The sequence below is a fragment of the Callorhinus ursinus genome, unplaced genomic scaffold (genome assembly GCF_003265705.2).
Source record: "Callorhinus ursinus isolate GAN/ISIS: 27379988/994484 unplaced genomic scaffold, GSC_fseal_2.0 scaffold75, whole genome shotgun sequence".
NCBI lineage: Eukaryota > Metazoa > Chordata > Mammalia > Carnivora > Otariidae > Callorhinus > Callorhinus ursinus.
In genome coordinates, this window is record NW_027397137.1 from 3,218,299 (window position 1) to 3,244,033 (window position 25,735).

Sequence of the window (25,735 nt, forward strand, 5' to 3'; positions counted from 1 at the left end):
AAAAGTAGAAGAGTGCATTTTATTGACATCAGACAGAACGATTTGTCTTCCACACATCCTATATACAACCGTAGCGCAACGTTGTGAAAGAGCGAGGCGTATTAAAACATAGCCAGTTCTAGGCAGAGTGGATATTTCCTGTCATAGAAAAGAAGTATCCTGTGCACAGATTCATATTAACATACACGGTACATTAACATCAATCTCTGTATTGTACACCAGGCCACGGGGCACGTCTGAGCACACGGCCGCGTCCCGCAGCGAACCTACTCAAAGAACAGCATTCGGGGGCTGCCAGGCGGGACACAGGAGCCAAGGAAGGAACGGGGCTAGAAACCAGTCTTTCACATCCAAGAGTGCGCCGCTGTGTCCTGGAGCCGCCCCTGGGAGTTACGCCCTAAAAGCCAAGGCTCCCACGCGGTGTAGGCGTTCGTCTGCGGCTCGGACAACCCGCGAGGCCCCAAGACGGTAGCACTCCGCCCAAACCACCACCTCACCAACTTCAGAGCTGGAAGAAAACCACCAAGCAAGGTGGCCCATCAGGCTGATAACACTGATGGCAGTCCGAAACCAAAATGGCGCTCTAGAGCTCAAAGAACACTTCAGGCGACCAGCAATGCACAAGAGCAAATTGCACCTTCAGGGTACGTGGGCGGCCACCCACGAGGACTGCCAAATTTGGACGTAAAAGAGCAGGTCGGATGACTGTTGGCTTGCTTTTAAAAACCGACCTTATTACTTTACACTCAATTCTTCACGGACCAGACAACCCAAGGACGTGAACGTTTTCAACAAGTTTAAAGCAACAGTTAATAGCATGTTCGTCTATTAAAGATATTCTACAAAACAAGAATTTCACTAAAACTTTCTGAAACAGGCTCTTTTGCCTGCCGCTGGGTGGGAAGATAAAAGACACAGCTCCTCCTGCACCTGCTTCCCCAGACTGCTGCGCTGCAGGCCATCACAGACGGCTCGGCTCAGGACAGCATGCACTCACTCCTAGTCACGGCTCGGGCACCCGGGGGCCCACGCGAGGAGCAAGGAGCCCAACGAAATGATTCCGACCCATCGTCCGTCTGACGGCGGGCGTGCCGATCGGTGAATGGGTCGAACGAGCGCGTTCTAACCAACTGCCTTCAGAGGGTGACACGCCCGAGCAGACGCCCCACGTGAACCCGGAGTCAGCAGCCACTTGCCTGTCGCCGGCCCGCTCGGTCAATGTCCCGCCAGGCCACAGACAAGACGAGCGGCGCCGACCGGCATGGCATCGTTCTGTCCCCACAGTGGAACACAGCAATGGGACAGGAAGCCCACGGGGGCCCCGCAGGCTAGGTCTTGCTTCGCCGGAGGAGTGTGGCAGCGGGGCCGTGGCCACCCTGGAACTTGAGGCTCTGCAGGTTGACCAGTGCCCCGTGTTTCAGCAGCGTCTCCACCGTCTTGGCATGCCTGCCCTGGGCGGCCAGGTGCAGCGCGCTGAGCCCCTGCTCGTCAGACAGGTTGAGCACATCGGCACTGACCAACTCCTCCACGACCTCCGAGTGCCCGCCAGCGGCGGCCAGGTGCAGCGCCGTCTGGCTGCGGGGCCCCCGGGCCAGCACGTCCGCCTTCTCCTCCACAAGCAGCTTGACGGTGGCCAGGTGCCCGTTCCGGGAGGCCAGGTGCAGGGCGGTGCAGCCCTCCGCCGTGACCGCCTCCTTGCTGGCGCCCCGATGCAGGAGCAACCTGGCGGTGCTCGTGTGGCCCGTCTCTGCAGCGACGTGCAGGGGCGTCTGCGACAGCAGGTTGCAGACGTTGACGTCGGAGCGCAGGTCGATGAGGATGCGGGCCACGCGGTAGTGCCCTCGCTGGGCGGCCAGGTGCAGCGGCGTCCTCCCGTCCAGCGTCTGCGCGTTCACGCTCACCCCGGGCTGCTTGGCCAGCAGCTTGACGATGGGCAGATGCCCCTGCCAGGCGGCGTAGTGCAGCGGCACCCAGGCATCCTTCCCCTGCAGACTCACGTCGACGCCTCGGCGCAGCAGGATGCGCACGATGCTCTCCTGGCCGTGCTGGCAGGCCACGTGCATGGGCGTGCGGCCCTCGCAGTCCACCTCGTGGATGGAGGCGTTCTTCTCCAACAGCAGCCGAGTGCTGCACTCGTCCCCGTTCTGGGCCGCGAAGTGCAGGGCCGTCCACTGGTCCTCGTCCGTGGCGTTGACGCTGATCTTCCGAGCCAGCAAGAGCTCCACGACACCCCGTACCCTCTTCTCCACGGCCACGTGGAGGGGCGTGGAGCCCTTCCTGTTGGTCAGGTTGGGGTTGGCGTTGTTGAGGAGAAGCCACTTGACACACTCCTCCTGCCCGGCCTCGACGGCCAGGTGCAGCAGGCTGGCGCCCCCGTCCAGCACCAGGTCGACGTCCTGGGGCTGCAGGATCTTCATCAGTCTGCTGGTGTCGCCGTTCATGATGGCATCCATGAGCTTCTTCTTCTGGATGTCTGTCGTGCCGAGATCTGTGGGGAGAGGGATGTGAGGCTCAGACCCCTGGCCGCTCCCAGGGCCTGGCTGGAGCCCCGATGTGGCCCACGCCTCCCCTGCGGCCTCCGGGTCGCCATGTGCCTGAAATCACTCAAGAGCCATCTGTGCCGTGTTATTAGGTTTCAGATGTAGCGGGGAGACCTCACGCAAAGGGAAAGTCATCCTACTGTCCTGTAGGGTCGTCATCAGATCAGGATGAAAACCTCAGCCGTGTGTGCTCAGAAACGGCAGTGACTGTTGACGGTCCTTCATCAAGAAGAGAAACGGGAAAGAGACGCACAGGCCAGGCAGGCGCCCCCAGGCCCCAGGCCAGGGGCACCCTTCCCAGGCCACCGGCCGCTGCCCGCCCCACACTCCAAATGCGTCCTCTTATCCTGGAGACATCATGAAGGTTTCCTAAAACAATCCTCAAAGGACTGAATTCTCCCGTTTCAGAAGGACCGTTAATTCAGGATGGAAAGGTTAGTCCTACTACAGTGTCTGGGTTCCCATTCGTGTGGAGAAAGAACCCCTCCCTCCGTGAAACTCCCTCCAGGGGACTGGCTTGGGGGTGGGGGGTAGAGGATGGAATTCAAGAAAATACAGCCCACCCAGCCCGCCCAGTCTGGATTAGTGTGTTCACACGGGCTTTGGAGCGGAGCCAGGAACTGATCCTCTGAGAGTGTCAGACCCAGAGAGAGTTCTACGACGTACTTCTCCCCCAGAGATGGGGGATCTCTTTCCTGTTCAGTCTCATCACCCAGTCAAGCTGTCCAGCTGGGCCCTGCCCAGCGAGCTGTCTTTGTAAGACATTTCCTCAACCCAGAATGCCCTCTTTTGCCCCAAATATTCCACTCTAAAAATCCCAGGAGGCTCACAGCATGCAGGAAAAGCCCTCCCTTCCAGGACGAATTCCCTGATCCACCGGGAAAAACAAACTTCCCCTCCTGCTGGGGTCCGCCCTCTTCCCACGGCCCTCGGGCACTCGGCCACCCCTATACCACCGCTGCCCTGAGCGTGAACATCCCTATTTGCCCTGTGGGGCCGCAGCACCCTTAGGGCAGGACAGGACCACATCTTACCCTCCCAGGGTGGGGGCGGCGGGAAGGAGGGAGGGCTGGAAGGGAGCTGCAGTAAGCACCAGCCCCTGTGCCCAGGGACCAGCATTTGGGCCAGGGGCAGGGAAAACCCCCTTCTGAAGGAAAACCCATCAAAATTAACATAAAAATATAAGATCACCTGAGAAGGACCCCATCCCAACAGATGGTAGATGACGGGACCAATATGTTAAAACCCCTAGGGACAACTCACCCATTATAAAACATGGCTAAAATAAATGGGGAGCTCACAAATAAGAAAGTAAAGGGGTTTCAGAAAAAGGGGGTACAGGGCTGGCCTCTACAAGAGAGAGGTCTCGAGAGCGTGCGGTTCGATTCAACCTGCTGGAATCACTTGACAGAACCCAGGTTTTGCAAACCTGAGGTCAGACCCTACACCTGGAGTCGGCACAGGTTAAGACCTCCTGCACAGCCACGGGGGCATGGCCCGTTCCCCTTACTCTGAAGTGACACCCCACAGAGCCACTCAGCCAGCACGTCTCTCTGGACGTGTGCTCAGTGAGCTAGCTACGCGCTGACACGCCAGACCAATTAGTTCCCGGATACAGAAATGAAGGACTGGATCCAGAAGCCGGGTGCCCGGTCCTGTTAGCTGCACACGGACTCCTGCACACACTGCCTGCCCCCAGCCCCATCAGTAAGCGTTGTCACTTCCCAGGATATGGGGTCCTCGCTTACCACCCGTTGAAGGCTCCCGCTCAAATGACAAGGACAGTGATCCTCTGGAGGAGAAGGCAGAGTCGACAGAAGACACCCCCGAGAGCCTCTTGCCGCTGCTGGTCGACGGCAGCCTGGATTCAGAGCAGCTGCGGCTGAGCTCCTCCGGGCCGTCGAGGGTCTGAGAGGTGCCGGAGTCCAGCTGGGACAGGAGCTCAGAGAGGCTGTAGTCACTGTCGAAGGTCGGCGCGGATGCTCGCTTGAGAGGCGTGCACACGGGCTTCTGCAAACCAAGAGGGGGGGTGGTGTGGATGAGCCCCACCCAGGACACAGGCCGTGCAGGCGGAGGGCGAGGGGGCACTGGATCCCCGGGCAGCCACACGGGGTGCTCTGCCCATCGCGACATGCACGGCAGCGGGGAGCCCAAAGTCCACCAGGCGCAGACACACTGTGAGCAAAGATGGATTGGACAGACACGGGAAGCCCGTCAAGCTGGGCGGGACATGACGGCGCTGGGAGCTTGTGAAGCCTGAGCACTGGGCCGTGTCCACCCTGGCAGGCCAGCACTGGTTAAGGAAGGACACGGGGCAGGGGCTGGGCAGGGGCTGGGCATGGGGGCGGGTGCAAGGGGCGGGCCCAGCTACAGCAACAGGGCCAATCCAATCCACATGCGCCAACAGGGCCTTTTCGAGGGTGTCCCTCCCGGGCTTCCAGAAAGGCAGATTTCTGGTGAGGGATTAAGCCCGCGGGTGGCTGCCGACTCGCCCCGATTCAAGCCCACTTGTCCCCAGTCCTCCGTCTCCTTGGGAACTGCAGGTCTGCTCTGACCTGGTGGCTCAGTGCAGAGTCACACCCTCGAGCTGGGTGCCTTTCTCTTCCTTATCAGTGGCCAGGTCGCCTCCCCCAGGCACCTTTGCTCCCCAACCTCACACACATGCCCCTTTATGTTCAGACAGTGGGCACGCCTTGAACGCTTACTTACTTTCCGGCCTTGCACAGACGGCCGGGGAGACATCACCCAATACCAGATAACAAGTCAGGCTTCCCGTTACGAGTCTGCCGCGGCCTCGCCACCCCCGGGGCCTACTGAGCCCTAGCCTTTGGGGTTAGTCATCGTACCTCATGGAACTATGTGGCTCTCCTAGAGCAAACCATTTCTGAGTGGCAGTTACAAAGTGGCCAGATTTCCAAGTCAGGGGAGCAGAGATAGCCAGACCAGCAGAGCCCAGACCCCGTCCCCCGACGGGGCCCACGAGGGCCATCGGCTCCCCTGGCTCAAAGAGCATCCGACCACTGGCCCTCCAAAGTCAAGTGTGGGCCCACACTGTCCATTCTGAACCACAGACCGGGGGTGGGGACAGGATGCAGTTGGGCGGGAAGGGCACCCAGGGTCGCCAGGCCGGCCATGCGACCTGCCCTCCTGCTCCTGCATTTGGGACCCCGGGGCTGGCTCCCGAGCACGAGGCCACCTGGCCTGGGACAGGGCTCCACGTGCCAGATGCCCCGAGCAGCCGGTCTGGGCTAGCAGGGGAGCATGCAGAAAGGAGAGTGGCCCCTGAGAAATGACGGCCAAGAAGGTGGCCATTACCGGGCTCTTGGGCTCCAGGGGCTGCTTTGTGTCCAGATCCTGCGCCGCCTCCTTCACATCACCACCGGGCTTCTCACACAGGTCCTCGGTTTCACAAGTAATTTCTTTTGGGGAGACAACAAAACAGGGCACGTCACTCGGACGATGACCTCCACATTCGCTACGTAAACATGCGACCTCGGCAGGGACCCAAGAGGCAGCAGCTGGGGCGCCGCACCGCAGGGGGCTGGCCAGCACCGTGGCTTCCCAGGCCGCTGGCCCAGCGGACCTCACGAGCCACTCCGGGGCCTCCTGTTAGCCACCACTAGCAGGGTCTGCCAGACTCCAAGGAGGGCCCAGGGCGTTCCAGTTTCCCAAAGAAGCCCTCCCTGGGGAGCCGCCAGCACATATGCCCACAACGGTGGGGTGGCCGGCTCCTGGCAGGTGAGGCCCCTGTAGTCTCCCCAGTGTGGTTTCAATGTAACGACCAATCCTAACTTCATCAGAATCGCTTTCCTACCGCGAGGACACACCCATTGCAGGGGCACAAGGCCCCAAGAGAAATGCAAAGAAAGCCTCAGGGGAGTGGTCGCGTCAGTCCCCTAAAGATGCACCGCCGTATCTGAACTCGCAGCGCCGAGCACGGGCCGCTCTGGGCAGCAAGCTGCGACTGTCCCCCGCGTGTCAGCCGCCCCGCCCCAGCCCCAGGCGCTGGAGGGCCCCGGGGCCAGTGGGCAGCCTGGCCGTGCACCTGGGCCTGCTCTCCCTCCCACTCCGGCCCATCTACTCTCTCCCGCGTCACCAGCACAGCAGCCAAGCGGCAGCTTCCAGGGAGCCCTCGGGCACTCACCCTGGAAGGTGGGCCTTTCGCGTGGGTCCCCATGCCAGCACCGCTGCATGAGGCGCAGGAGGGTCCCGCAGGCTCGCGGCCGGGCTCTGCACACGGGCGGCAGCTCTGGGCGGTGGCCCTTGACCACTTTCACCATGATGTGCAGGATGTTCTTCTCATCTGCAAGGGAGAAGCACGCAAGTCAGAGCAGCTCCGCGAGGCCGGAGGCCGTTTCACCAGGAGGAGGGGAGTGTGTCACCGGCACCATCCCCACAATGTCACCTGGGAGACCACTCCATTTCCTTGGCAAAGCACAGAGCACTCTCTAATCCTTGATCTTCCAGGGCACATCTGTGTTCCCTTTTTCAGGTTTTAGAAACTCCCTATGATGTACCAAATGGAACCAGGGTGCTGTATCACAGGGCAGATCTTTCTGGGCATCCAACTCCAAGGAAAGCAGGGTTCAAAGAAGAAAACTAATGAGACATGTTCCAAAGTGGCCCGTGTGTGCCAAAGGGAGGCCACACTTATAAATCATGAAGTCAGGTGGTCCAGCCTCCAAGTGAACCCAAATCTCCCTGTGATGATACAGAACCCTTCCCAAACTCTGATTTCTACACCAAGGCGCAGGCCCCGGGGGGGGTGGTGGCAGGGGGCGGGCGGGGGGGTGGCGCTGTGCAAGGAGCTGGCCACAGCGACGCTGGCCGGGACGCCTGGCCTCCTCAAAGCGTGCTCAGGTCTGGGGTGCGTAAACGGGGGCCTTTTCCCCTGCAGTTCATAATGTGGGGCCCCACCTGTCCCCCTCTGCGACCTTCATGAGCATGATGGACTCATTACTATCATCATAACCTTGGTCACAGACCAAGGGGCCCAAGGTGACCTTCAGTGAGCCAGAATTTTTTCTCTGCACAATGTCCATCAGGTTGGACCCCAAGCTTCCTGTTCCCAGTGCCCCCCACCCACCCTGCAGTTCCCAGTACGCCCACAGCATGGGAGCTCTGCCGTGGCAGCAGACCCATGTCAGCAGGTGTGGACAACCGGCCCCAAGGCCCTGCGGCCACCTGCCAGGATCCTACTCTGCCGCTCCATGCCGCCTTCCCGTTAAATCTTGTGCAATAGCTGTCTTAGGCAGCTACACATTATTTCCATAACACACACTTCCAAAGCCTAGCAGGCCCTCTGAGTAAAATGAAAGTAAAGTAAACACCTGGAAGACTTTCTGTTGCCAAACAGATGGAAAAGTTTCAAGAAACACCTTTTGCTCCCGTACCTTGAACTCCCCTATGTCCCAAGCAATAAAACACTCAGGCCTTGGCTCTTGACGTTCGTGTCATGCGCCTGGCCTTGGGTGTCGTGTTGGTGGGTCAATCTCAGACCACGGCCTCCACAGAGGAGGAGGAGTCAGGGAGGCAGACAATAAGCACACACACACGGACTCTGCTCTGAATTTTCAGATCTTTCTGGTCAAACTGTAAAACAGCGTGAGTGACCCACGTATGCCCACAGAGGAAAACGATGAGGGTACAAAGTCCCCGGTTTTTATAACACGTCAAGGTATTAGCACTTTGAGGACAGGCATCGGGACAGCGGTGGCCTGAAGGGGGACGAGACGTCGCAGCCCTCGAAGGGGGCCGCTGGGGACACATCGGTGCCAAATCCACCCAGCCATCCTGGAGACTGGTTGCCCAGCAGGGTGAATGTGCCTCATACCACTAAACCACACACTTAAAGGCGGATAAGATGGTACATTTTATATGTATTTTACCATATTTAAATTAAAAAAAAAAGACTCAGCTGGAAATATCCACAGCTGGCAAATCCAGAGAGACAGAAAGCAGCTAGGCAGTCGTCAGGGGCTGGGGGGCGGTGGCGGGCGGACGGGAAGGGCCTGCTGCATGGGCCGGGGGTTTCCTTTCGGGGGGGGTGGGAATGTTCTGGGACTAGGCAGTGGGGGCGGCTAAATGCACTTGATGCCCCGAATTAGACACTTCGAATGGATAAAAGATTAAGTTTTATGTCACGTATATTACATCACACAGACACACAAAAGAATCACCTGGCATTTAAAAAAAGAAATGCACTGAACAGACCCCCTTCAGACAGCAGCCTTTTCTTGTCCGTGAATTATATTGCAAGACTGCTTGTCTCCGTACAGAGAGGCCTGCCGTGTGGGCCGTGGGGCTCTGTGAAGACGTGCTGGGCGGGACGGAGCAGCAACCCCACGCCCCCCCTCCCCCCAGGATGGTCCCGCCGGCTTCACGGCCCAGAGCAAGCCCCCTATCCCTGCAGGAAGGCGGGCTGCAAGCACAGCTTAAACAGAGACAGGACCACACACGGCACACCCTCCACTGCCCCAGGACAGACGGATGCACTGCCCCCGAAGACAAGGCCACTCACCTGCAAACGGTTTCTTCTGTGTGAGCACACCCCAGATCACAATGGCAAAGCTGGAAGGAAAATCGGCCAGGTCAGTATCTGTGAGCCAGAAGCTCACCCACACAGCAACAAGCTGGAAGGAAACCACTCCAGAGTCTTCAAAAGCGAGAGAGTGGGAGAGAGAGAGAGAGGACACCAAGATGTTTTTCATGGGCTTGGTAAACAGGCGCTCTTCCCACGGAGCAGGGTGGTAGCTCAGATACCACCCCACAGACACAACCCTGCCACGTGGCCTCGTGCCGGCTCAAACAGCACAGGGGCGGGGGGGGCAAAAAGGAAAGGAATGCCGCTCTGCAGCTGGACCGTCGGCTCATGGGGAGAAGGGCCTGTGTCTGCTTCATTCCCCCCATCTTCCGGCAGGCACAGGGCGCAAGACGCTGACGCCAGCTCTGGGCGGTGCGAGGAGCTTGCTCACTGAGATGTCACACAAGGCTGGGCAGAGAGCGCGAGAGCCGGGCCGGCTGACCTTCCGGGGGCCCTTTCTTGGTTGGTAGAAATTATATATACACTTTCTCTCTCTCTCTCTCTCTCTCTCCATACATATAGTGTATAAAATTACTCTGAATGTACCCCCCCAAAAAAGCACAGTCTAACACATTTTTAAAAAACAAAACAAAGCCAGGAGCCCAGACACTGCACCAGCACCCTGCACTGAGCTGAGAGTGGCTATTGAGAGAGATGCCAAAAATTCTCCATGGAAAAGTAACTGAAGGCTGCAAGTTCAAAAGTTGAAACTCTCAACTCCAAAACAAACACAGAATCTTATTCTCCCCAAACTCCACAAGCTGGGACTAGCACCCCCCCCCCCCCCCCCCGCCGCCCCGCCGGTGCCACGGGACAGCGGACGGACAGCTCAGAGCCCAGCACAGCGCACACACAAGGGTGACTGTCAAACCGGTCTGCCAGCACTCCGGGCGCGGGCGATGTCACAAAGGCGAAGCTTCATGCTCTGGGGCTCAGGGTCATAGTCACCACGCGTAAGCCAAGCGCCACAATGAGGGGCTTAGGTGCACCCTCCCTTCCTCCCTCTCTTCTCCTTCAACAGGTCTGGGTGAGTAAGACCTTTGCAATTGGGAAAAGGACGCCTCCAATGACGTGGGGATTATTCTCGAGTACCTAAATCCCACGGACGCTAGTTTGTGGACAGCCCCGGCGAGTCTGCGCTCCTCTGTCAAAGGTTAAGTGACATTAGGAGCATAAGCTGCTGGGCCAGAGGGGCCCGGCTTAGGCGTCCAAATCCACACACATGGAGACACGCAGAGCACTGAGAGCAGCAGACAAGCCATAAAAACCCCACTTTATGAAAACCCCGGAGCTTTCACAGTGCAGGAGCCACCGGTCTGGTTACATAACTGTCTCTAACTGGCACCAACCATGAGTGTTCCCCAAACCCGGCCGGCAGCACTTCGCAGCGGACGGTGGTCTCGCACACCTGGCACAGCCTGGACCTACCAGCTAAAAACCCCGAACCCTTTCATTTGGACTGAACCTCGTATCTCACCACACCGAGCCGCCCCTAGGAAAGCCGGCACTCGGGGCACAAAGAATCAAGGTGCAGAGCCCCGGCTGGGCCCACACGCACACCTGTCACACACCTGTACACATCATGCTTGGTGTCGAAGAGCCGGCTCTTCTCCCGGATGCGCTCTGGAGGGAGGTAGGCGATGGTGCCGAACAGGCCGTCCATGCTGAGGTCATGGGAGTGGGACAGCCCGTTGCACTTGGCCAGCCCAAAATCGGAAATCTGCAACACAGCAATGAGACAGGGCTCAGCAAGCTCCGCTGGGGCTGGACCGGGGGAGGCACTGAAGGCTGCCGTCTGGGGGCTTTATCAACCCCGCCCCTCTGCAGCGTGGCATGGCTCCGTCCCAGCGCTGCCGGGCAGGTGCGTTCAGGAACCCGCACTGGAGGGCCAGCCTTGCGCTCCTCCGGGGAAGACAGGAAGGCAGAGCCGGCTTCGGAAGAACCGAGTGCTGGCCGGGGGGGGGAGCTTGACGGGCAGGGGAAAGATTATGCTTTAAGGAAGGAATTCACTGGGAGACAGAACTCAAGAAGATTACAATCTTAACGCCTGCCACTGGGGACAGCCCGAATCGGCCTAAAGGAGAAAAGCCATCCTTCGAGTTTTCAGGTTTTCAGATGACACGTGACAAGTGAGGCTCACTGCTAAGGCCACCGGTTATGCCGCGGCCCCCGCTGGGGAGGCGGGCAGGTGGCAGCACGCTCTTTAAAGGGAAATATGCCTTCAGATGCCCCTTAAAGCAAACAAAACACACACCACGCAACCTCGAGGGGGCATGCCTCCACCTGGAACGGCGTGTCATCAACGGACACCTGCCGGCTCCTTCACCCAAACACAAGGCATCCACATAAAAGGTGTGGCGCACTTTCTCCTCCTTGTGTGGGGCCCACCCACCTGAAGGAGCCCCAGACCCCAGCTATGCAGGCCCCCCCACACCTCCGTCTCCTCCTCTCCTTTGGACCAAGGTGTCTGGAAAGCTCAGGAAGCTCGGGGGACCCCACAGTGAGGGGGGCGTCACCATCTCCCCCCTCTTGTGTAAATCAGGACCCTTGGACGCCAGCCGAAGCGCTGTGTGTGGGCTTAGGTCACACTCACTGGCACAAAGGGACTCGGGCCCCACATGGAAAACTGCCCCTTCAGAGTCTCTTCCAAGGCTTATGAATTATTGTGAAGCCTTCTAATGAACTCCAAGGCCCCTCCTGAAACACACGGATGGGGGGATGGGGAATGGGGCTGAGTCGGGCCTGACTTCTGGGCTCGCCGTGCCCTCGAGGGGAGCCCACAGCCTGGCGTCAGCACCGCTGAACACAGGGAGAATTCACGCCCGGTCACCCGGTCCCGCGAGGGCTCCCTGACCACACCTGTGGGGAGTGGATGGGACAGAACGGGGGCAGGACGGGGCCCGGCTCTCCATGTGCAGCCAGGCCGGTCAGGCTGGCCTGGGACCACGCCAGGAGGGCTAGCCTGGCCGCTCCTGGGCCCCTGGCTGCTCGCTGCCTGCCGTGTGGGCCGTCAAGAAACTCCCCGCCCACCGCCTTGCCCGGCAGATCCACAAAGCGGCTCAGGGCCGACAGAGCCAGGCATGGCGCCTCTCCAAGTGGACAAGTGCCAATGTTTCAGTTCAAACTCTCAGCCGCTTCAACGTTTTAAGTTCATAAGTGGAGACCGACTGGGGTACAGGGGCCTCACCCCGTGCCCCCCACCCGGCTCAAGGCCTTTTCAAATTGTTTGCAGGTACAGCCAGCCATCTCAAAACGCCCTTGGTGTAAGAAAATAAGCATAAATTCCATGTAAAAGCTATGGCATCAAAATGCAAATCAGAAATCCGAATTCTCTGGTGGCCGCTGACCCTCAGTGCCCCATCCCCTCCCCACCGGGTTTCTCCTCTGGCCCTTTCCCGCCTGTTCTGCCCAGGGCCTGCCTGTCCGCCCTGATCCTCACACTGGGGCCCAGGCCATCCCAGCGTCTATCGTGCATACAGCAAATGCCCCATAATTCGCTAACACACTCACATTCAGCGTCCGCCTCAGTACTGCTCAGTGCTCACGGGTGCCCCCAGGACATGGGCCCTTCACCTTCCGGGCCCAGCTGGACGAGACCAAGGAAGGGCCTGGTCGGGGCTGTGCTGGCTTAGAGAGAAAGGCCTGTCGGACCACAGGAGAACAGGACCCTCAGGGTCCCTCTGGATGTGGTCTGGTCTGGGTAAACTGGACCTGAAGGAGCCTGAGATTTTATTTTAAACTAAACCATTTCAGGGGGCGCCTGGCTGGCTGAGTGGGTGCAGCACGTGACTCTTGATCTCGGTCATGAGTTCAAGCCCTACGTTGGGTGTGGAGCCTATTTAAAAAAAAAAAAAATACAACAATAAACTAAGCTATTTCGTTTTCAACTTGAAATGGGCTTGCTCCCTTGGTATTTCATTTAGTTAATACTAACATCAAGTATTAATTTAATATTAAGTCTCTTTAATGCCCTTTGCAAAGCAGGTGGTTGCTTGAGCTCCAATCATCCTTACTGGGTTCAGAAAGGCAGTCTTGAGGGGCCCAAAGGGGATGGCGGAGGCTGACAACTTATGATCTCATTTCAAGATTCCGGATTCAAGTCTTATCGCTCCAGATAATCGCAGACTGCAAACTGCCCCGAAATCCGGGGGCCGATTGATCAATACGGAGCTTCCAGGCAACGTGGCAGCTCAAACACTGCCCTCCGCGCCGTATTTCTCAGAGTCAGGAAATGTGTGATGGAAACATGTCATCTGTGTGTTGGGGGCTGAGCGGTGGTCACAGAAGAGCAGGCCCTCCTCCCTGGAGGCCTTTCAGGGTGCTGGGGAAGCTCCAGGGTCACTGCGCTTCCCACCAGAGGAGATGGGGCCCTGGCTTCCACCTGCTCCCGCCTGGCTTCTGCCCCACTTGTCGCCCCAGGCTCCTTGGGACCCACTGGCACTGGGTTCTTCCAGAAACTTCACCCGTTTACTAAAACAGCCATCAGCGCCAGGCTGCCAAGCCAGCGTGCACACGAGGAGAGGGAGAAAAAAGTGTTCAAATGGAGGAAGCTCAGAGCCAAAGCAGGATGACCTACCAGGAAAGCAAGCCCCCAGCGCGTCACGCAGGGAACAGCAAGTATCAGGTGCCTACTGTGGACCCGGCACTGGAGACGCTCCCTGGACGAAGGTCAGCATCCCCGGGGAGCAAAAAATGACCATCTGGCCACCAACACCAGTGGCACCAACAGCACCGCCCTCAGTAAGCACATCTGCGGGCCAGGCACTGAGCTGTCAGCACCCCCTCCCCTAATCTAACTTAGCCTCCTGCTTTCCCTCCCACTAAGGAGCCTAGAATTTTCCATGACCTTTCTGCCTGTGCCCCCACCTCCTGCCAGCAGCAAAGCCTGATCCTCTCTGAAGACCCAGCACCCCCGCCCCATGGCACCTGGACCCCCAGCTGGAGTTCTGTGAATAACTCCTCCCCCCACCCCGCAGGTGGCCTGTGGGGCACCTGCGGCCCCATACCTGTTCCACCCTCATGTGACACCCCTGTGCCGCACGCTGGGTCTGTGCGCATCGCCCACACGGCATAGAACCCTGTCACCGCAGATGGATGACCGATAGCTGGGCAACCCTGGCCTCTGGTGTAACCCCCTGAGCCGCAGCTTAGCAGGAAGCAGGCCACCACCCAGGGTACCCTGTCGGGGGCGGGACCTCTGGCACACCACATGGTCTGCCACCGCTCCTTAGTCTTGTGTGTATTCAAGCCCGAGCTCAAAAGCTGCATGCCTCGCTGGGTGCCCAGAGGACCGCACACTCCTTGAAATAACCCTGTAATGTCAGTGGGGGCAGAAGGTCCACACGGGAAGCCAGCACGCCAGCCAGAGGGAAACAGGGCTCCAGCAAAGCCTGGGAACCCCCGTGGCACCCGTTCACACCAGACCGTTTGTTAGCAGGAGAGCATTTTCATCTGCCCGCTACAATCTGATTTCTGGGCGACATCCACTCAAGGGAAAGTTCGCAGTGGAAAGTGGTCTCCCCGTCGGCCTCAGGTTGGCCAGGCCTGCGCCAAAGTTGGGGCCCGGGGAGCTGCCGGCAGGTGCATGCCACCCGGTCCCACCCCTCCTTCCAGACAGAGCCCAGGGGCAGGGCCAGACTGAACTCCGGTCCCTCCTGGCCCTCGGGCCAGCAAAGGAGGGGACCCTCCAAGTGCCGTGTGACCAGCCAGGAAGAGCTGAGCGTCTGAACAGGTGAGTCCCTTCCCTGAACGGTTCCCACAGGGAAGAGGAAGGGATTCAGGCCACTGCTCTGGGATCCTTCTCATTCACTTTCGGACCAGGTGCAGGGAAAGCGCGGCGGCAAGTGCATCCCATAGGCCAGCACACGGCCCCGGGCCTCCCAAGCAGGCGTGTGTCACCACAGGGAGAAAACCCATGACATGTGTCCCGCCCTGGTGTCTACCACAGGACCCGGGACACAAAGGCACTCCAAAGGAGAGGCATATTCAAAGAAATATGAACCCGACAACGTTATTAACTGTGATTCCAGGTGGCTGGTACCCGGTTTTTAGCTCTATTATCCCTCATGCTTTTCTGTGGTTTATAAACCCTATCCAAAAACAAGAACAAAACCAGACCTCAGAGACCTCACACGATGTGGACAGAATGAGCCCCCTACGGAGCCTCTTTCCGTGGAGGCTCCATTTTGGAGCACTCGCATCTCCCACCACCACCATCCCTGAGACCACCGAAGGGGCTGCAGCCGTCACCACAGAGCCCGCGGTCCCACGGAGACAGTCCACCCACGGTCTGACTCCTAACCGGATTTCAAGAGACATCCGGTAAGACTCGAATCTGCAACCCCGTAAGCTCTTTTTTCCAGAGTGCACAGAATTTAGACTCCTGCTCCAGGATCTAGTGGGTGCGTAAGGGTCCATTTCCCAGCCACGCACTCTGTGGGGCTTACGGTGACCACGACAAGACTGGGAGTTGCTGGAGTCCTTACACTGACGGAGGCCTTTGCTTCGAGTGCCTTCCCCCAAGCACCATGCCGTCTCCACCCCGTACCACCCCGGCTGCCTGGGCCCCGCACACGGTGCCGGGCGAGTCCTACCTTGACGTGGTAGTGGGCGTCCAGCAAGATGTTAGCGGGCTTGAGGTCCAAGTGGAGGAGAGGCGGGGCCATGCAGTGCAGGAAGTTCATGCCCACGGCCGTCTCGTGGATGACGCGGAAGCGCAGATCCCACGGCAGTGGCTCGGAGGCCAGCAGCTTCTCCAGCGAGCCCGTCTCCATGTACTCCATGACCAGGCCCGCGGGCTCCTGGCATATGCCGTACACAGGCAGGATGTAGCGGAACTTGGCCAGCTCCATCTTCTTGGCTTCTTCCAGAAGCTCCCCTCGCTCCCTGAAAAAGTTTTGGAAGACGTGAGATGTGTGTGGTCCTCGCCCAGGCACTGACACATAGCACCACGGCGCAGAGGCCACCAGCTCCACAGGTGGAGAAAATGACCCACACACACGTCGCATGATCCCATTCGGGGCCTCCCCAGGTCAACAGTCCTATGGCTATCCAGACGCTTCTGTGCTCTGTGGGTGATTGTGCATGAAGAAGAGGAAATGCTAATTTCATCTGAAAACCCAGGAGAGCACTGAGCCACTGCACGCTGGGGTCACCGAGTGAGGCGGCTGATGCTGGCAATCCCTTCTCCTGGGACGAAGGAAGGGAAGTTCCCGTGAGACAAAGCACCGTCCGAAGACCCCTAGTCACCTCCTTTGTGAAGCCAACACTCCATCTGGCCCAGGTGTCCCTGAATCCAGCCCCACACTTATGTCAGTGGCATGTCAGCCCGGGAAGCCACCTTTTTCTAAAACCGTTGTTTTAGTTGCAGTAAAATATACGTAACAGGGTTTTTATTTTAACCATGCGTAAGTGTACAATTCGAAGGCATCACGTACACTCACAGGGCTGTGCAACCATCCCACGCTCTACGCCCACACCTTGTTCATCGGCCCAACAAGAGCTCTGGGTCCATTCAGCAGGAGGCCCGGCCTCCCGGCCCCGCTCACCCCGGGCTACCTCCTGCCTGTACGAACTTGTCTACGCATCTCACAGAAGCGCAGTACACGGTGTCTCGCCTTCTTTCACTCAGCATCTCAGCATGATGTGTTCACGGTTCAGCCGTGTTGTAGCGTGTGTCCAAACCTCATTCCTTCTCGCGGCTGAATAATATTCCGTTGTAGGACCACGTCACGCTTTATGTACCCAGTCATCAGACGAATGAAGCTGTACGTCTGGACACGCTGGTGTACAAATACCTGTTCGCGTCCCTGTTTTCAACCCTTTGGACAGGATGGCTGGCTCATGGGGCAGTTCTATGTCCAACCTTTTCAGAGACCCCCAAGCACTGTGCACAGCCTGCCCTCGGTTCTGATGGGAAGACAGTCCCACCCGTTCACACCACATGGCTGTGCCTGTTTTCCCGCTCGAGGCGGAGACCAGCGGATGTGGCACGGAGTCGATGGGCTGCAAAACTCCAAACGTTTGCTCCCGAGCCCTCCACAGAGTGTGCCAGCCCCCAGTCTAAGGTCGGGGGACCCCCAGTCTGGTGCGGCCGGGGACTCACAGGCTGGAGTCCCTGTATCCTGGTCTGTGTTAGTGTTATGGGGCAAAAGTCCCAGAGTGCATGCAGGAAAAAGGGCTGAATCACAGGAGGACGGGGCTTGATCATGTGCCATCTAGATCAGTGGTTGTCAGAACGGGACAAGGTCGGACGCACCCAGAAAGCTGGCTGAGACGAAGACGCCCAGGCCCTGCTCCCACATGGGCACCGGGTGCTGCAGGAGGATCTCAGGCCCTCGGCCCACACATCCAACCGCTGCGGTCGGGGGTCTCATGTGAGCATCTGCCAAGAAGCTGTACACGGGTGCCTTGGGGAGAGGATCCCTGAGTGTCGATCAGCGACGCTCACGTACGGGCAGCTTTGCCCCCAGGGACTGAGCAAGGTCTGGGCCGCTGTGGGCGTCACCGCTCAGGGCTGCCGCTGGTATCCAGTGGGTAGAGGCCAGAGATGCTGCTCGATATCCCACAATGCATAAGAGAGCTCCCAAGGCAAAGAATTATCCAGCCCTAATGAGAACAGTGCCAAGTCTGGGAACCCCCAGGATAGACCAAGCTAAGTCCATCTCGGCCAGATTTAAAATAAACCACTATAGTCTGGAATTGCCCACGTAAGTACTCCCAGCACTTATTTTAACTTTACTCTGTTTCTATGGTCAACTAATACTTAATAAGGGAGCCACGAACACCCAATAAGGACAAGATAATCTTGACACAGGGTGCTCAGAAAACTGGAAAAACACATGCAGAATAATGATGTTGTACCCCTATTTCACACCACTCACAAAAATTAACTCAACATGGATCAAAATCCTAAAAATAAGATCTGCCACAATACAATTAGGAGAAAACATTGGAAGAAGCTCATTAATATCCGTCCTGGCAATGATCTTTTGGACATGATACCAAAACACAAACACAATGGGAGAAAAATTTTGCAAACCACATATATGGATAAGAGATTAATATCTGAAATAGGCAACAAATAAACACAACTTAATTAAAGACAAAAATCTGATTTAAAAATGGGCAGAGGAACTAAACAGACGTTTGCCCAAAGAGGACATCATAATGACCAACAGGCCCATGAAAAGATACTGAATATCGCTAACCATCAGGGAAATGCAACTTAAAACCACAATGAGCTATCACCTCCCCCCAGCCAGAACCACTAGCATCAAGAACACAAGTGAAACAGGTGCTGGTGAGGATGTGGAGAAGTCCTTAAACACTCTTGGTGGGAATGTAAATGGATTCAACCCCTGTGGAAAACAAAATGAATGTGCCTCAAAACAGTTCAGGTAGAACTGTCACACGGTGCAGTGCTTCTGCGTCTGGGAAGATGCCCAAGGGCGATGAAAACAAGACTTCCACAGAGATCTGCACGCCCACGTTTATCACAGCATTATTCACAGGAGCCAAGATATGGAAACAACCCAAATGCCCATCAAAAAAAGGTGTGGTTCACGCACAATGGACAATTACTCAGCCATGAGAAAGAAGGATATCCTGGCATTTGCAACAACAGAGATGGACCTCGAGCACCTTACGTTCAGCGAAGTAAGCCAGATGGAGAAAGTACTGTATCATCACTTAGAGGTGGAATCTAAAAAAGAATAAAATGGGGGTGACCAGGGGAAAGAGGGTGGGGGCATAAGACTGACGGCGTTTAAGGGTACAAACTTGTCACGAGTGTGAAAATAGCCACATACAGTTGAATAAACATAGTTTATTCCACACAGTAAGTATGTAATATGACAAATGTTGTTCCAAGGGCAGCCATATTGCATTATAGAAAGGTATCAACGTTACACAGGAATCACCTTAAATTTACACAATGTCACATTTATCCAATAAAAAAAAAGTTAATCTGTTTTTCCTGGAGAGTGGGTCCCAGGTGTGTGCTGGGGAACAAGCTTTCTAATAAACCCCTAAAGGAAAGGTCCAGAACCACACGCCAGACGCACCCTACTGCAGTTGGGGACCGAGCAGGTCCAGCATCTGCACATTGCCATGCATGCAGCAGGCTGGGGTGGCCTCAGAGACTCCCCCAAAATGCAGGCTCTGGCACAAGCAGCCCAGAACCCGCCGCAGGGGCTCTTCCAGAGCCTGGATGCACCTGCTCCTGCCCACCCTCCCCACAGCTGCACCTGCTCTCATGTGCTAGCCTGAGGGAGAGTCCAACACTATACCAACCAAATGAGCCCATTTCTGACTGACCTCCTCTCTGACACTACGTGCTGCCAGGCATCCCATACACCTAGAAAACATTGCCCAGGGAGGAGTGCCGGCTGGCAAGGAGGAACCCTGGGTTACCCTGTTCGTCAAAGACAGTAGCACCCAAGCTCTGCCTGAGAGAGAGAGAACGGGGCAGACACGGGGCCTGTTTTGAAGGAGAACCAATGAGACTGGATGATTGATGGGTATGGAGAAGAGAGTTAGCAAGGATGCCCTGGATCTCTCCTGGAAGTCAGTGGGTGGCTCCTCATCGATGCTAGGGGGAGCACCCTAGAGAAGGTGGAGAATTTGGTTTTGAACACACTCAAGGAGCAAAGAATCCCAGTGGCCTTAGGAACCAGCGAAACACGTATCAGGAATGAAGATGCCATTACTATAAAACAAAACTGAGTTTAGCATGGCTTGCTTTCTTAGCGCTCTGGTTAAATGGCCAATTAGTGGAAAGCCAAATGCCCACAAAAGTGCAATGCTGCCTGTGGGGGGGTCCCCGCGCGGGGCTGCAGAGCCGCTCCCTCCCTCCAGTGGAAACTCTGAAGTCACAGGTTCTGGCGCATGGTGGGTGGGGGGGGGGGCAGCAAGTCAGCCAGCCCCGCCCACACAGAGGCGGACCCTAGCCCCGTGCCCTGGCTCTGCAGGCATCTAAGTGAGGGAGCGGCTGGGTGCCAGCATCAAGCACCGTGAAATCGCTGGTCACTGAAAGAGAGAGAAATGATACCCCTGGGCCTAGTTATCTACACTAAACCAGGACAACTACCCCTTCTAACACTCACTACTTGCACTAACTACCACTTCTAACAGCACCCACCCCAAGCTGCCAAGTGGATGTAATAACCAGCAGCCACTTCTGTTTCCTAGCTGGTTAAGAATCAGTGTTAGAACTTGTCTGTTCCTATTCCTTTTATTTTCTTTTAGAGTGGCTGGCTTGCCGCCCTCCCCTCCTGGTGTGTGTCTATGGGGCACCGCAACCCTGTAGCATGGGCCTGTGTCCTGCCCTCCACCACCACCACCACCACCCCCCCGCCCCGGGGATGTACAGAGACCCACCTGCAGCAGGAAAGTGGCGCGAGGCTCCCCTCCTGGCCCACAGGTTGGGGGAGCTGATGGCTCGGGTGTTACCGGCTGGACAGTGACGAGGGAGGGTCATCTTCCCGAGTGAGACACCAGAGATGAGCCCTCCACCCAAGCCTGAATGATAACCAGTAGGGATTCTGAGAACAAAGTCAATTACATCAAGGTGGAATTTCTCATTAACTGGAAGCTCTGAGCTGCTCTGCAAATAAAGTGTTTTCTTCCATTTGCCCAAAGGGCGTAATACCTAAAAAACCAGGGTGACTTCTGATTGTTGAGCTCATTAGTGACTTAACAGCCAGCTGGCAGCACATCACTCACCCCTGCTTCCCCACCAGCTGAGTTCAGCAGGTGCGCGGCTCCCCCCGCCATCCCCAGGCCCTTTCCACCCAACAGAGACCCCACCCCATGTACCTTAGTTCAAAAACTCAGAAAGGGCCCCCAGTGCTGGTCTGCTCCCAAATGCCGATCACAGCTTGAGTGTTCTAAGAGCCCCATGCCCTCTCCGGAAGAATGCCAGGCAGGCTTTGCGCAACTGACCACACATGTAAGGACATTTCATCCAGGAAAACCAGCTAGCCTGGAAAATGGTCTTCGGACGACTCCACCAGAATGCCTTCAAGCAGAGAGGACCCTACCCATCACCACACCTCCCTGGGAAGAAGGAAGGGGGTTGCAGGACAAACCTCCTCAGGGAGGTTCAAACCTCTGTGGTTCAAACCACAGAGAGGAGACGCCTCACACAGGTCTGGGGAGTGGGGTTGACCAGGGCCCCCTAAGCGCTAGCATTGGTTTGGTTCAGAAGGGCTGGCACGAAAATTTTGCGACCTGTTCATTATCTAGTAAGCACCCAGCCCAAATCCAAATGACCCCAACCTCTCAGCTTTTCTTTAATTGCTCCAGGGACCCCACCCCCCACCTACGCCCCAGCAGGAGCCATGGGCTTAGGGGAGCTACCCCCCAGCCCAGGCGGACAACCTGGGCGGCATCTGCAATTCAATGAGCTTGGAATGAGCCCTCTCAGGGAGCCACCAGACAGGACTTGAGAGTGCTCCTCGCACAGAAAGAAACGACCAATTGTTTTGTTGTCAACAGCAATTATTTAGTGTAAATATACTTTCCCTCCAAGCTGTGTTTCTGGTTTAGGTAGACAACAGAGAAGAAACTACAGATCCAGAGCTCCTGGAGGCCCCCAGTGCAGGGAACTCCAGCCTCCACCTACGTAAGCCATGGCTCACGGGTCACGGTCTGCACCATCAAATCCCTTTCTTCGCTGTTAGGAGTCAGGCTTGAGGCCACCCGAATCCACTGACATCCGTCTTAGTTAAAGCACCCTAAAAACTGTGATGCGTGGACAGAGTATCTAAAATCAGGCACAGTTCGGCAGGACGGGCGTCACATTTCTCTCCTGGGGTTGTTTCAAAAGGGGCTCCTTTTCTTCAGCATTTGGGGAAGGCTTTTTAAATTCTGTTTCCCAGGAGGAATGGACAGAGCACCTCCCCTCCCACCCCAGGACCTCCTCTCTTGGTCCCAGATGGAAAATCTCTGAGCATTAACAGGACCAAGGTGGGGTTCAATTTGTCCAATATTCTTTTTCAATAGCACTTACGTTAATTCAATTTGTTGCTCACTTAGGGCTGGCCAAAGGGTATTCTCTCCCTCCCAGGGGGAGCATCGTGGCAGCGGAAAATAGCAGAAATATCATTAGACAGACCATCTCTTAAAGATACTTTCTAAGAAGCCACGGGCTCGCCTCGCGCTCAGTCAGAAATTCCAAAGACAGGCCGATGGTGAGGGACACCAAGGCTTCCCTCTCAGGAGGCATTTGCCGTGGAAAAGCGGAAAGAATAAGATGAAGTGGTGGTGGTGGGGAGCAGTACACTGCAGGAGGAGAGAAAGGGTCGGGTGTGGTGAAAGGGGGCCAGGAACAAAGAGCTCCTGAGAGGGGGGACCCGGGAACCAGCTTTGGGAAAGGCAGCTGGGAAAATGGGTGGTTTAATCATGGGTTAGCTGGTGCCTCTGGGCTAGGCCTTCTCACCTCGCACCCACCCAAGAATGCTCCCAGGGAGCCTCTGAGGGTTCCCACACTGCTATTTTTAAAACTGACAAGAAACGGGCTTGTCAGATTGTCAGCTCTGTAGCTGCAAACCTGGGGTTTGCTCGGGCTCGTCCGGACTAGCCATGCCGATGGCGTAGCTGACGGGGCCAGGCGCTCTGTTATTCAGGGCTTTGTCTTAGCCCAAGGGAGGGGCGGGGGCTGGAGGAATGGGGCCTTTGGGGTCACTGTGCTTGCTGAAATGGTAACATGCCCATCCCTAGACTCCACCCTGGCCCTCATGACCCTCTCATCAGGGCTCGCCAGGGAGGTCACACGTCTCCCCAAAGCCACCAGACATGCCCATAGGGAGTGGGAAACACAGATCAATAGGGTACCACGTGTGAAATCCCTGAAGATCCCCTTGGAAGCTCCTTTGGCAAAGGTGCTTCCCTGGCCCCTGCCCCCGGGGACCCTCGAGGGTGCAGTCCCTGACCTCCCCTGCACATGCTCACAGGCCTGAGGCGGCCTGCCGCTCCGAGGGGCCTGGGGCGGGTCCTGGGGATCTGGCCAAAGAGGGGGCACAAAGGCTGGGGCCAGGGCCGCGGCAGGGGTGGGGGCTGCTCCCAGAACCCCACGAAAATCCTATTCCCCACTTCAGGGAACATCTTGCAAATAGCGGGGTGGGGACGGGAGGCAGCTCGTCAAAAGAGCACCGAGGTCGACCTGCCAAAATTTGGCAGGACAGGTAGCAAAACCACCATTTCGAGGTCTAGACGGAACTCTGCAGGCCTGCAGTGCAACCAGAGGTGCCAACACATTCCTACCAGAACCTCGAGCTGAATACATCAGTCATTAACCGAGGGGAGCCGGCATCACCAAGAGCAGAGCAATCAGCCACTGCTGCAAATGCAGAACTCCAGCCTGCCCTACCGGGCCCGCAAAGTGCAAGAGGTGAATCTCTTCCTGTTGGGCGATGCTGACCTCGGCCTGGCCGCCCAGGACATGCCACCACCTGCCTGGTTTGGGCAGGGCAGGAAAGGCTTCCAGTTAAAGGACAAAACACTTTTCACCCAGGCTATGCAATATCCTCAGTGATCCGCCTCCGAGTGGAGAAACCCTACCTCTATCTGGGCCACCCAAGAAACAAGGGCCTGGTGGCTGGAAATCACAGAGTCTGCGGATGCAGGCTGATGCGACAGCCCAGGGACGAGCTTGCCTACTTTGTTTGCTCTTCCAACACAAGAAAGTGGTGTGAAAAACGTTGCTGATGAATAAAGCTCACTTTGACCAGAAGACTCCATCCCACACACGTCCCCAAGAGCCCAAAGAGGCCGCTAGGGCCAGGGTCTTGCCTTTCGGGATCTAACCACTAGCTGGTATTCAAAGCGGTTTGGATTTTATCAAAATAACCACAGCGCCCCTTCCGGCCAGAGAAGTTCCCAGGATCTGCAGCAGCTTGGGGGGGGGGGCTTGCACAGCACCTCACCTTTGTTGGTGCTATTTTTATGACACTTGTCCCCACTCTACTGAGCTTTCCACGAAACGCTGGGTTTGAGGCTTACGGCAAGGAGCCTCCAAGAGCTGTACTGTGTCATCTCTCAGTCCGGGATGAAAATACGAGGCGGCAAGCACACGGGGCCGATTTGCTACTGCATGCCGCAGCAGAAGCACAGCAACCCTTCCATCCTAGGCCTGGGGACTCAGACACCCCTGAGAAGGGCATCGCCACCATCCCACCGGTTTGGAGGCACCAACACTCCGTAAGCCAAGGATTAAAAACCAGGTGTTTGAGACAGCAGAGGCTATGTGGGGTTTAAAAGGAGATGCTTTCTTTAGTCTGTGTGTCCGGGACTGACTCTGTAAGGGAGATCTCCACACAGAATACAACACAACTTCCATGTAGAATGCAAACTTTCACCAAATGACCATTTAAATGTGCTCAACCGAAGCTTACCTATAAACTCCTCAAACGCAAATGTAAAAGGTGGAATCAAAAAAAAAAAAAAAAAAGAGCTGCTTCTCGACGCCCCCCTCTCCCACCTCCACCCCCAAAATGATGCGCAGATCACAATCCAGCGACTGAGTTTAACTGGGGTGGCTTTGCGTCCTTTCCAATCGTCATTAACTTGAGCACCCCTGTTAGGCCGGGACAGGCAGGTTCTGTGTTGGCTTTTGGACTGGAGCTGAGTGGGGGGGGGGGGGGGGGGTGGCGGTGCAGGAGGGAGGGCGCTCTGGCTTGACCACAAAGCAGGTCAATGTAAAGACCCCTCCCCAGAGGCTGTGTGTCGAAATAAAGTCAGCTAAAACTAGAGTGTGTGGCGAGGAGGCGCTGGGCGGAACACGACCCCCTGGGCCGCCCGCCGGACCCCAGGGCCAAGCCCGAGCCCCGTGGCGCCGAGGAAGCCGAAGCCTGGCCAAGCTAAACCAATACTTCCGACCGAAATAATTACCGTCTTAGACCAATTTGTGCTCCAACGTAAATTACTAAGTAAGTCGAACGGAGTCTAACTAACTCACAAAGCCCAGATCCCCACACGGCAATTTTTCTAAGCCGGGCGCAGACCGCAGCGCCCAGGCGGGTCCCCGGCGGGCCGGACGCGCCTCCGAGGGGCGCGGGCCCAAAGCCCAGAAAATCCGAGGCTTCACGCGAAGCCAGGTAACACCACTGGGCGCCTCACAACGTTTCCACCAAACGCGGCCCCTCGAAGTCCCCTGGAGGAGCCGCAGCCGGGGACCCGGCGTGCGCAATGAGACCGGTGGTAGCTCGCCACCCTGGCCTCCGCGTCCCTCGGGCCCGGCAAGCGGCGCGGACACCGCCGGGAGCTCACAGCCTCTCCGGGCGCTTGGTTTTCCCTCCGAGTGCTCCGGAGGCGACGCAGGTGGAGAGGAGAACCCCCGGAATCCAGGCACCTGGGTCCCGGCCGCGTCGCCCGCCCCAGCGCCCCCGCCCGGGCGGCTGACCTGTCGTCGACGTGCAGGCTGGGCGAGCACTTGATGGCGAGCCACGTCTTCCAGTGGACATGGCGCACCTTGTACACCTGCCCGAAGCCGCCCGAGCCGACCTTCTCCCAGCCCGCGAACTCGCCCGCGTCGAAGGTGCGCAGCAGACCCAGGGCCCACGGGCTCCCGCTCTCGCCCTCCATCGCGCGCGTCTCGCCGCCACCCCGCGCC

At 57.2% G+C, this 25,735-nt stretch overlaps 1 protein-coding gene across 1 annotated transcript; it reads right to left on the reverse strand.

Moving 5' to 3' along the window:
• On the reverse strand, positions 1-25,735 carry RIPK4 (receptor interacting serine/threonine kinase 4). Its single transcript, XM_025863483.2, has 8 exons — positions 25,526-25,735; positions 15,717-16,008; positions 10,695-10,843; positions 9,061-9,110; positions 6,685-6,843; positions 5,856-5,959; positions 4,289-4,550; positions 1-2,488 (listed from the first exon to the last, which is right to left on the reverse strand). Exons 1-8 carry the CDS (start codon positions 25,705-25,707, stop codon positions 1,329-1,331), a joined length of 2,358 nt encoding a protein of 785 aa, XP_025719268.1. The 5' UTR covers positions 25,708-25,735; the 3' UTR covers positions 1-1,328.